The sequence below is a fragment of the Caloenas nicobarica genome, chromosome 4 (genome assembly GCF_036013445.1).
Source record: "Caloenas nicobarica isolate bCalNic1 chromosome 4, bCalNic1.hap1, whole genome shotgun sequence".
In the NCBI taxonomy this organism is placed as follows: domain Eukaryota; kingdom Metazoa; phylum Chordata; class Aves; order Columbiformes; family Columbidae; genus Caloenas; species Caloenas nicobarica.
This window is the reverse complement of record NC_088248.1, coordinates 35064761-35078058: the sequence shown is the minus strand read 5'-3', so window position 1 is coordinate 35078058 and position 13298 is coordinate 35064761. Positions and strand designations below refer to the sequence as shown.

General features: G+C 35.9%; 1 protein-coding gene across 3 annotated transcripts in view; it reads right to left on the bottom strand.

The window, feature by feature from the left end:
* The window catches only part of GRIA2 (glutamate ionotropic receptor AMPA type subunit 2), an 89011-nt gene that overhangs the window by 20973 nt on the left and 54740 nt on the right, over positions 1-13298 (bottom strand). For all 3 annotated transcript variants that reach the window (XM_065634377.1, XM_065634379.1, XM_065634380.1), the window contains exons 7-9: positions 1266-1433; positions 886-990; positions 68-178 (exon numbers count right to left, since the gene is read on the bottom strand). In XM_065634377.1, coding sequence (XP_065490449.1) covers positions 68-178; positions 886-990; positions 1266-1433 — 384 coding nt within the window. The remainder of the gene's footprint in view (positions 1-67; positions 179-885; positions 991-1265; positions 1434-13298) is intronic.

Here is a 13298-nt window from a genome sequence, read left to right as displayed (position 1 = left end):
AACATAATGATGAGAAACAAATCACTGTAGGACATACTGTCTTCTGACAAAATATGAGGTTAATTACCAAAATAGTGGTGACAATAATAGTCTTATTCTCTAGTCCTGAAGATTCATTTCCAAGAGGGCCATCAAGAGGATTCACAACCATTTTGTCCACTTCGCTCCAATATCCAATCTAAAGAGAGTTTATAGGATGCACAGATACCAGTGAATATGAACTTTCATAGAGCAGGTAAAGCATGTTATTACTATGCCTTTGATTCATGCTCAAAGAGAACTTTTTAGCTATGGATTTACCAGTGTAAATATTTCTATTTATGTAGTTAAAGATTATAACAAATAGTAACAGGATAGAACTAATGACATTTGTTGAGATTAATTTGTCTAATACAGGTACACCGTTTTCACATATTAACAGGTTTTAGTATCATCGCACACTGTAGGACTGAAAGGGTTATGAAAGACTCCAGATTAGGAAGACATGAGAAACTGGCTTTTCCTGAAAAGTTTGGAATTAGAACAGAAGGATAATCACATTTGAAGAAACATCATTGAAAAGCTGTATTCTGCATTCATCGTTCAGAAGCGTATTTCCCCAAATAACAGTTCACATTTAGCAATTCAGATGAGAAAGCAAAAAGTTTAATCTGCAAAACTGAAAAGAAAATACTGGTAGTACTTACCAGAAATAACAACTTGTATTTGTTAGAAAGAAATAATACATATTTTTACTGTGTTCTGCAAGACCATTGTAGAATACATCTATGAATAAATATTATCACAACTCATGCTTTAATTAATCCATAGTGTTTCATTACCTACCTTAACTCGTTGCTTAGCATGGTAAAACCTTTAAAGACACTGTAAGACAATTCAAATTACCTTCCGAGGACCAGTACTTTTGAGTTCCATGACGTTTATTGTAAAATTGATTCTTTTTCCATTCTGATCAAACTTTATATTCCCTGTTAGACCTTCCACCTGAACCTATATAGATGGAGATGAAAATGGTAGAAGAACTAAGTTAGTTTCTTTTTTGAAAATCTATTTTCTATTTCCATAAACTGATATTTCAAAAACATTCCGTTTAGACTCTTCCACACACAATATATTATCTTACTACGAGACATATTCCTGAGGAGTTCACTTCTGCGTTATTCCCAGCAAGATCTAAGCAGGTTACGAGACTAGAAGGTTCTTTTGGAGCATCTATAGAGAATTTTACACATGCATTCACCCAGCATTCACACAAGGGAAACTACCTGTTTCAATGCCCTTTCTATTTCCACACCATGACCCCAGGGCACAGCTGGATTTGCAAGACAATCTCCAGCATTTCCTCTTCTGGAGATCTCAATCCTCTGTTTACGCAAATTCCGGAAAGCTTCTGTCATCACTTGAACAGCGTCATATGTAAGAGCAGATGTATACTGAAAAGAAGTGAAAATATTTAACTAAAAAACAGCTTCAGCTTCACTACACCTTTCAATCCACTCCATAATCCATTAAACACAGAAATACATTAAAAATAAAAGGACAGGAAGATATACTGGAAATCAGATGAGTTCTTCTGTAGTTTGGAGGTCAATACCCTCTGAGAGGCATCTATGCAAATTAATGAAGTGTTCTCCATCAGAATGGTTAGAAGCAGTGCTAATAAGTCTAAACTGAAGATTTACAGCTGTTTTCAGTGTGAATTCTGTTCCTTTCTCACTGCAACTGGGTAACAGTTCTGTGTGCAGATATGTCTGCAAGCCCATGGAGGTGACAGGGGAAAAAAATTTCCACTATTTAACTTCGGTAAGCCTCTAAAAATAAGAAATTGTTCCCGATTACACTCTTTGGGAGACATATTTATACAGAGATCTGTAGACTACATATCCTCTCACATATATACACACAAAACAAAACAACAGACATTTGTAGATACATGTGCTTAACTTTTATCTGTTGAACAGAAAAAACTCAGGGGCAGCTATTTTCAAGTATGCAGTACTTTGCCGGCACCATGCAAGAACAGGTTTTGGGCTGTGATGTCTGGAGGAAGTGGTGCCCCTCAAAGAGCAATACAGGCGAGGAAGAGCCCCATGTTCCTAATCTGTCACAACACAAGGAGCTTTACAACTTCTGAGACATCAGGGGAGAATCCTGCGATCACATGCATCAGAAGCTGGGGCTAAACAGTCAAAAGCAGTTATCCTCAGTGACTGGAAAATTTTACATCTTAACTAACTAACTGAACAGAAACCACATGTACACATACACTGAGGACTTTGTTGGATGAGCCTGATGAGTCCAGAACATTGCAATTATGCCAAATATAGAGACATTTTTGGAATTATGGGCCAGAATATAACTACTTATAGCCTTATGAATGAATGCAATGATCCCTATGAAGGCTATTAGATGCTGAAAATATATAAACTGTAAAGCAGAGAAAATGATATATTGGCTCTTTGCTTCAATGGCTCAGACTTTAATGAGAATTTTAATTAGCTAGCTCAAGTCATGCAGAAGGCTCTTGTAATTGTAACCAAGGCAGGCTCCTGAATTGAGGTCATTTTTGTATGCAACTGTTAGACCTTGGAGAGGAAGAAAAGGAAGGTGGAACTCTTTTTTTCAGATATATAAGCTTACTGGGTGATTAATGTGAATCTTCTCAAGGAAGTTCTCCCAGTGACTTGTACAGAAATCTTTAAAGGGGTCAGAACAGCAGCAGAATCAAGTGTGAAACTGGCTGGAGCTGAAACTACTTTCTGCTACTGGACTGGCAGTGATTAAGTGGTGGACATGGATTTGGAGCTTTGAAGAAGGTCACAGAGAGAAGAGAAAGGACCCTGACTCATTTTTTTCTGGGACAGACTGGCAATACTTCTTTAAGTGTAGCTCTTTGCAGTACAGAAACATATTGTACCACACTAGCATTTTGAGAAACTTTGGATACAGTGCTGTCGTTAGCCACTGAAACATACTTTGGGTAGCAGAGAAAATAAGAGATTGAAATTGATAAGTTATAGTGCTATCTAATTCAGTTTTCTATGTTTCATTTGATCATTGGGATAAGTTTAATGTATTTTCTCAAAAATACTATCTGTACAGTATATAATTACTGGTCTGAATATTCACGACTCAGTCATATATTCAGTTTGTGTAGGGCTTTGCCTATCAATACATATCTGTATGTGTATACACGTCATCACGTATATCCACAAGCTTTAATTTAGGTTAAGTCGGCTTTAATCTAAGGATCTCAAAATATTTTACAAGCATTTTAAGTGTTGCTGGAGATGCCAAAAAAACAAACAGCCCATGCATCATTTATTACTGCTTTATTCTGCATACACTTTCAGTTCCTAATAGCCTTCATAGGGCTCTTTAAAACTATCCGTAGCTTAATGAATGTCAAGGTGACAAACTAAAACCAAGTGACCTCATTACCATAAACAAGAAATGACAGACAACCTGCACATGCAGAGGGGTGTCTCTGTGTGTGCGTCTGCATAAGAAATAAAAATGTCATAAGTTAAAGCATGCATTAGCCCTATCTTGATTCACTTTGTTTTAAAATGGAGATTCATCCATGTTCTGATCTGCACTATTAAAATAATTGCAACCACTATTTGGAACAATATTCTGTGGAAGTGTGATGGGCTCTTACAGCCTACTACTTTTACAGCTGTGTAAATCTCCTGACTTCATTACAGTTCTTTTCAACTTCACATGAGAAAAATCAGCAACTTTAACACAAAATGGTATAGGTACTACCCTATAGTTCCCACAGAAACACCCGTATTAACTAAAGTATGGCAAAGAATAAGCAAAAAAAAAAAAAAACTTCCTTCTCTTAGTTCCAGGACTATGATAATAAAAAACTGATATATAAACTATAATATAACGCACTAAAGTGCCTGAAGATTTCATCACACACTCATAGAATACCAGGCTGGAAGGGACCATAAGGATTGTGCGGTCCAACCTTTCTTGGCAAAAGCAGAGTCTAGACAAAATGGCCCAGCACCTTGTCCAGCTGAATCTTAAAAGTGTCCCTCCCACGCTGGGACATCCACCACCTCCCTGGGGAGATTATTCCAATGGCCGATTGCTCTCATTGTGAAAAATTTCCTTTGTGCCCAATCAGAATCTCCCTGTGAGCAACATGTACCCATTGCCCCATATCGTTTCTATGTGACTCCTCGTAAAAAGGGAGTCTCTATCTTCTTTTTAGCCACCCTTTAAATACTGGAACATTATTTGCTATGAAACGTGGATTGCATGCATGTCATATGAAAAGAATTCCCTCTCTAAATAAATGCCCTAATTGCCAAGAAGAGAAAACACAAGGTCCACATGTGATTTTTCTTCAAACTAAAAATGTACTATAGACCTTAATAAAATTTGTAAGCAGTGATTGCGAAGATGAATTTGAAAAGACAAAATAAAGTCATCCCAGACTAAGCAGAAGACATTAATCATGTGCTGTCCAAGAAAAACTGTCAAGATGCTGACTTTGGTAACTTTAGCTGTAATTCAGAAGATACCAGATTATTAGCAGATTATTAATAATAATTAATAATTATTAATAATCTGTAATTCAGAAGATACCAGTAATCCTTAACTAAAAGGCTCAGTACCCTACCTTGTACAATCAGTAACTGAAACTTCTGAAGATGAAATTGCAGAAGATACCCCCAGAAGCAGATTTTTTTTATATGTATATTTTAAAGCTGTAAGATATTATAAAAAGATGTAATCTTCGTCTGTTAGTCCCATGTTTAACCCAATGCCTGTCCACGTGCTAAAGACATAAAGAGATACACTTAAGAGATTTAGAATATAACATTAAAAGAATATACTTAAGCAATAGAAAAGAAATTAAAATGAGAAGACAAAAAAAAAAAGAAGGAAGTATTCTTAATCACAGTAAGTCAAATTATTTTTCCTCTTGATTTGGATATCTGCAATGTCTAAATATATCCTTGACATACTAGTTGATTTTTTTTACAGTCAGAGAAGATAAATAAGCATTTTAAGGTGTGATTCATTTGACTTGCTAGACACTTTCTTTGAGATGAAATGAATCATGCCTTCGATTCCATTAATTTGATCTCCAGTGACTTCTGAGACTACTGGAAGAGTCCAGGGCGATCAGCTTAGATACATATGTCTACACTGTAGACACACTAAAAACAAATTAAAACCATGGGGACTCCGAACTAGCCATTCAGCCTTAATCTAACACAACAGTGAGAAAGACTAACAAAATAATGGGGTACTTTGGGCAGAGACTGTACCAACAGAGTCAAAGAACACGGTGCTGGTATACAAGACACTAGGGAGACCTCAGCTAGAATGGCGTATCCAGCTGAAGCACTGTTCAAAAAGACTGAAATCGGTCTGAAACAGGCATAGAAGAAGGTTCCTCAGCATGTATGGGGGGCTGCTACTGGAACAGCAGGAGAAGGGAGACTGTATCACTAATAGAGGTTAAGAGAAAGGAGGTCTAAAATCCGATACAAGTATTTTTCCTTGGAGACAGGTAAGATTCAAAGCAAGGTAATACAGGAAATGTTCTCTGCTGCAAGAGCAAGTGGGTAGAATCAATGGGTATAAACAAACGTTCAGCATTGTTCCTTATATTTAAACAACTTAAATATAATTAAATACCAACAAATATACATCAAAGGTAGTAAGACAAACTTGTGTGTTCTTGTTGCTTGTGGGCATATTACATGTTTGACTTACTGCTCTACACCAGCAATTTTTTTCCAGTGGTTCACTATGCATTTCACCACCTTGTTTGTAATACTTCACTGAACTATACACAGACTAAATTGGGATATCAAATGGTGTCTTGTTTTCATGCATGTTACAGCTTTATTTTGCTTTGAGGATTATATTCAATAAAATCTCTCATCTGAGTTTTGTGCATTTTTCTCACAACAAAGTATTTCTCTACTTGAATGCTAGTATATACCATAAAAGCAGAATTGCCTTTTCATAGTGCTTTGTACAATAATTGCATTTTTTCATCAAAACATTCACAAAACTCTTATCAAATTGTTTGTAATTTCAGAAGTAAGTGGTAGAGATTGGGCTATAGATACGGAAGCATTATTGCATTTTAATATCTTATATATATACAAAAATAGGTCTATACATATATAAACCCATATTCATGAAGAACGAGAGACAAATTTAGTTGCCAAGAACTAGTAAAGGATCTGGACAACTACCTCCTGTAGTCTTCCAATGTAGTCAAACTAATGCAACTCAGTCACCTATTTCTTAAGGGTCTTTAATTAAAATGTATCTTGGGGCTGTTTTGAAATGGTCAGTATTACACACACTTTGGAAAACATTTGAAAGTTGCTTGGCAGATGAAAGAGTTAGAGGAAAATTCTCCTTCAGGATCTCTTGTGATACCTTGCATACTGTCACGACAGAGCACAGGTATGGAAATAGCTACTTCTGATAGAAATAAGAGATATTATAAAATATTGTACACATAAATGTCATTGTAAATCCAGATGGTTTTTAATTGTGCCCATAACCATGCATTGTGCTCCTTTGTTCTGTGCAGGCATTAGCATGAATGGGGTCTGTATGAAGCAGCATGTCAGGCTGGATGCCATTCAACCTGCAAATAGGCTTTAAGTACAGGAGCATCTTCATTACCTATGGGCACGTTTCAAACACTGGGGACATGAGGTAGAGGTCAGGGAGCCCAGAAAAGACTGAATGCTTGCCTCTTCCTCTTTAATCTTTACATTAGAATGGACCTTCTGTGAAAACAGGCAGCCTTTACAACAGACTTGCTTCCAGCTGAAAATATTGCATATATATGCAAGATATTTGGAAATATCAGCTGATTATTTGTAATTTTTTTTTTATAACAATCCTGGTCCTGACTAAAAGGGAAGAGAAATGAATAAAATGTAAAATGACTGGATTTTAAAATTAATCTCAGTAAAGATGGGATTAGAAATCAAGCCCTATTTATCTCAACAGATACACTTTATTAATTTTTGTTTCCAGACATCGTAAAGTCACATCAACTCACATTTTGATAGCCTTTATTTAAATGCGATTCCAGCATTCTGTGTGCACAGAACAGCTAAACAAATAATAAGTATTTTTACTCTGAAATGCCATAATGTTTTGAGCAGCACATTAGAGGCAAAAAACACCTTAAGCAACCTGTCACCTCGGAAAAATTTAAGTGTTCAGGTCCAAAATTGCTATCCAGAAACCCTAATGATTTTGTGGTGTGTTTATGTTCTTCAGGTATCTCCTTGTTGGGTTTAGAAAGGCTGTTTTCTGGGCACACCCCAGAACAGCTTTGGTTTCTAGCCAGGCACCTGCCTGAGCCTGCAGCCCTGGGAGTCTGACTCCTATTTGAACGACGTGCCCACAGCACATCAGCAGACACTGACACGACTGGGGCACTTGTATCATCCCAACACTCCCCCTGAAGGATATTCATAGGGGAAACTGACCTCTTTAACTCCTTTTAAAACTGAATATAGCAAAGGTCACAAGATTTATGAACATCAAGGTGCTTGGCCTTTCTACCTATTTCAACTACTACTCTAATAGAAAGGAGATTCCTAGACCGTAATTCCTCCCCCGAGATTACCTCCAATCTGACTCACTGGAGTCAGCAGAGGTGCTAATTCAGCAGAAAAAAAGAGTGCAGGTACCTGCTTTTTTTTTTCCCGATTTTTCTTTTTTTGGTTTTGCACTGAGGTCAGAAATTTTAATGTACCATTAGATTTAATGCAATGGCCAAAAAGAAGAGCTAGTGCTACTGTAAAACAGATGTTTCTTCAAAATATCAGAAAGATGTCAGAGAATAAAAAAATTCTGGATCTGGGCAAAAGTCTTAGCAACCAAGTGAACCCTCTCTTCCAGGAAGAAACAGAGCAATGCCAGATCTTATTAATGGCACTGGTAGTTAGATCTGCTGAATTTCCAGACCTTTATCCATTCAAAAGAACAGTAAGTCAGCTTGCGTGTCTTGCACTCATTCAGAAGTGTTAATAGAGAAGTTGTGTGGGAATTTATCCCTTCCATTATCCAGAAGGTAAAATTAGTCTAACACTGTGCCTCCTTTATTTTCTGAAAACGCACTACAGAGAACGAGCTCCAGCATGTCATTCAATCTCAGAAGTCCTTTAACCTTCGTATCAACTCAGCTATCTGTGCCCACAGGAAGATGGGCAGATGCTTTCAGAAGTGTCCTGCCATTTACTCTGGGTCCACCACGTTGTTTTGTCTCAGCTTTTGTTGATCGTGGCGAATGGATCTAAAACATACAAAGGGTGCGATGACTCAATATTGTTCACTCAGCGCGGTCAGTAATGATGTTATAGTACAGTGCACTGCTCGACAAGGCTTTTATTTTGCTGTTGTTCCAATAATAATGTATAAGCAATCTAAAGTAAATGAAATATGGAACCAGACAGCAAGTTCTGCAAGATGTCCCCCTAGCCAGTGCCATTAAAAACAACATGGTAGTTTCTATGCTAGTACTAAAAAAACCCAAACCACACAAACAAAACCCACCAAATAATAACAAAACAAACGTTCACAGCTGTAGCCTTTTTTTTCTAAATCTATCATACTATGCTGCAATACAAAAATATCTTCCCTTTAAACACATTTTTAATGACAAAGGATGACTATCAGGTACAAAAACAAGAACTTGAAAGGAGTACACTAGTTTTTAATGAAAATCTCCACACTTTTTTTTCTCTATCTAATACATATAGGCTTATGAGACCTGCAGTGAATTTAATCTTCTTCCCTCTCCTTCTGAAAAATCCTAAAAAAATTAAAAATAAATAAATCAGGAGGACACGCAATCTCTCCCTACAGTGAAGGCAGAAACAATATTAAACTATTCATAATTTAAAGATTTTGCAAATGTAAATTGTACATTCACTACATTTGTGTAACAGCTTATTTGAACCTCAAACCATGGAGGTTCTTAAAACCTCTGGTCATTGCCCAATGGCTGAAAAGTTTACCATCTAAACTCACTTCTTTTTATTAAGCTACTTAAAAAGTCTATGAATTCTTGGCCTATTATTTCAATTTTTCTAGAAGCTTTTTAAACCCTCCTAATTGTTAAACCTCAGGCTTGCTCCTGGTGAACTTTATATCACCAAAAAACACACACAGCTTGACAAAAAATTACTTGGATTTGAATCCATAGAGCTTGACAGAAATAATAAAAACAATTATTTGGATTTAGACCCACAGTATTTTACTTATAAAAAAAGACGATGTTTTCTAACCCATGCCACTTTCTGTGGAAAATACCTAAACTGACAAAATAAATAAGATTTTACAGTTATTTGTGTAATCGCACTTCTAACTTTAAACAGAATGCACTTGCAAAACAGCAATGCCACTGATGATAAAATCACCTTTAATTTACTGTAAACTACAGAGAACATATGCCTTTTTAATCGTCACCATATGAATACATAAAATCTTTTTCTTCAAGGCTAAGCTAGAGAAAAGTATGTTCATAGTGTTACAAATCAGGAGTATCCAGCAGCAAAAAGTGAAGCCTACTGTTATGATAGTGAAAATAGAACAAGTAGGAAAATTTAAAGCAGAGAATGAGAATAAAATGTACAAATACGAAGGCAAAAGACTTATCTGAAAAATCATGCTATTAGAAATGGATTTGAAAGAGCTAGTATGAATGTTTAAAATGTTAAAGTGTGGAGTTTGTGGGGGTTTTTTTCTTTATTTGCGGGGGGTGGGGAGTGCTTATTTGTTCTTTTGTGGGGGATTCTTTTGGGCTTTGTTTTACTCTCTTTTTTTTTTAACCCACTTTACCCTAAAACTACACTTGAGTTTCTTTAAGTTCTAATGTTCTATTACAAAAATCACTTTCTCTTCAAAAATTGAGGTTAGTCATAAATCAATAAGCATATGTGACTTAGAGCAGACATAAATTTTAAAATATAAAATGCTCTTTTTCTAAAATATTTACTGAAATGTAGTCTTCAATCGCTGCTCTTTTTATGAAAAAAAAAATGGCCATCCAAGCATTATTATCTATGGCAAATATCCTTCGTGAGTTGAGCTTTTAACCCAAAGAAAGTTACTATAATTATTATAAAGATGTATTCTAGGTCATTTTCCAGTAGAATAATTCATGATTGATGCAATTAAGAAAATGGTAGAAGAGAGATTAGAGAACAGATCAATCTGTTTTATCAAATGACTAGTACTATATGAATTATAATAACCTGAAAACACTATTTGGCTCTTCAGCTATATTATTTTACTCATATCCAACAGAAATTTCTATATACATTAATGGAAATAATTCATTTACTCTAGAAGTTGAACAACACTGCAACAGAAATGATTCTATATTGTAACTTCATATGAGGATTTTTTAGATTGAAATTTTTCACCAGCCTATTAAATAAAGCCACACTAAATGACATTTTAATTTGATTTCAATATATTCTGAATCATCGTCACTCTCTGTAACAATCTGCAGGAGAGGTACCTGAACTTGACATCACAATACACCTTGCACAAATTCACTTACCAGGGCAGGGAAAAAGAAAACATTCAGGTGAATCGCTGGGTGAAATAAGTGAGTTCCTGGGAAAACAGGCAGGAGGAATCCATTGCACTTTGTCGGCTGAAGATCCTTAAACACTTATAATTATTAATAATTCAAAAAAACAGAGCTGCATAGGGACATCAGGACTTGGCTCTGTACTTTTCTGAACCCTGGCAAATACTTTTGCTTTGGCACAGTTCAGACACTTCCACTTGCAGGATCGAAGGATCTGGGTCAATAGGGCCTTTGTGTGTCTGAGACAAATCTACAGACACTGCCTCAAACCATCCACTGCTTTCACTGACTAAATGTTCCATTCTTTAATTGAGTTTTCTTTAAAAAAACAATGAACCCACTATGCTGGAATGAGTGATTTCTTATGGAAAAGAGCCTTAAGGTATTAAAAAGAAGCATAAGTTTAACACTGAAATTTCTTACGTCCACATTTTTCATATATATTTTTGGAAGTAGAGAAGATTGAACAGTAGGATTCAAAAGCCCAGTGAAACCAAGTAGCTGGAATGCCAGCTGCTAGATGTATATTTTTATGCTCAGGAAACCAAAACACAAGGACTGGAAAATGTAGGCAGAAAAAACCTACAATTTTACAAGGACACTTAAAAAAAAATACTCCAGTTTAGATCCTGATTAAATCACTTAATAAATACTGATATTAGCTGATTTTTTTAAAATTCTTGTTCATAAATCATTATCATCTACTTGAATTCAGGCATAATCAATCACAATTTTCCATTAAAATCATAGCAGGTGCAACAGAATATCACTTATAACTCTTAATAAAATGCCTGGCATTATAAAACCATTTTCCAACACACTGCAATCATAAGTGGCGTGCCCCAAAATGAAGGTATTGTCTAATTCATTAATTGTACACTTTTTCTTAGTTGTCTATATCTAGACTAAATTCTTTCTGAATTTCTAGTTTGAAGAAATGTTTTCACTGTTCTCTTCTTTGTTCCTTATTATCAGTGAGTCATCTGAATTTTAATGATTTCTGCAAGCTAAATAAGTGTTTTTATATCTGTCTGCATGTTCTCTGTATTCCATCCTTGAGGTAAATCAGCACCAGTAGAGTTCAAACAGCAGATTTGAATGACAAGCCTCATTCTTCTTCAGTTACAGTTTAAGATTGGCAGTTTTCAACTTTTGCAATTTTGTCGTAAAGAGCACACTGTTTGCTACTATACAAACACTTCAAATTCTAGAATCACCCTATCTTTGAAAAAAAATAGATTTCATAATAATTTTCTAAAAGACGAGATGACTTGGCTATAAAAGAGACTTGAAAATGTGAAACTACTAAAGGTGAAATCAGAAGGCAAAACCAACCTATCATTTTGTTACCTCAGTTATGCATTGATTGTGTGTGGGGGAAAGACATTACGAAGCCTGAAATGCAATCCTATGAATTCTGAACACCTGAAACATCATGTACGAGCATGAAGCAGTTTAATCCATTGAAAACAGCTGCAATAAGTACTGGGGTTGTTACCATCTTCCAACACAATGGTATCTTCTAGGAGTCCGATCTGCTTTAGGGTTTCAACCAGGCAGTCCCAAATTATTTTCTGCATGCTGCATGTATCTATCATACACAACTTATCCCAGATACTTGCACACACCAAGCCTCAGGTTGCTCTTAGAAAAGCTCATCACAGAGTAGGATGACTTAATACTTATGTCTGCCTAGCCTTCAGGAGGTACAAATTGAGCTTCTTCCTGGAATTAAACCAAAGGCTGCCCCCAAACGAATGGGTTAATCAGATTAGGAACTGAAACAGTTGGATGTGAATGGATGTGTTGTCCTTCAGTGTCCTTCCACAATGGCAAGAGGTTCGCCTCAGACATTATAGCCTGACGCACTAAGGGTCAGAAAGCCCAGCATATTTGTAAATACGCAATAATGGATCAAAAGGGGACTTCAGCTTGTTATTATTAGGCCTTCATAAAATTAAATGTGACTTTTGTTTTGCTACATGACAAAAAAATTCGCCGGGATGCTCTGTGGTATGTTTCAAGATCTACACATTATTGGCTCATCTAGAATTGCATGCAGAGACTGATAACACCCTCAATTACAAGAGATATATTTTAAGTTTACTCTGGGATAAACAGTATATCAGCTCTATTTTTGAAAAATGAAAATACTTTTTGTAAAAAGGTAGCAAAGCACTAGAGTTTTAAGTGTCCTGCTTTACCTTTAAATCTTGTGGTTTTTATCAGTACCGGTACAGTGCAGCAACAAATAAAATCAGTGCCTCTTCTCACCCATGTCCTAAGACTGCAATTTCTTATAGTTAATAATTTATAAATTGTGAAGATGCATTTTTAAAGCAATTTGATGCAGGTCCTCTTCTGGGAATTTCTAGAACACGTTTTCAACAATGTTTTTCTTTCTTGAAAAGTTCATTGCTTTGAAATGCATGGTTTTTTAGAAAGAGGCATCCTTCTCCATTTTCAGGACTGTACTTGAGTGCTGTGATATGTCTTGTCATATTGGCTCAGTCATATTCCATTGACTTGCATTTTATAATGTAAAAGGAATGTACACTTCCTTTTAGATTACAGAAATAAGATAATACAACACAGTTGCAATGCCACTGCCTGCAACGAGATAACATTTGCAGTCCCAGGGATAACATTACCTGCTAGGGGTACGTAACCTCCTCTCATTGCT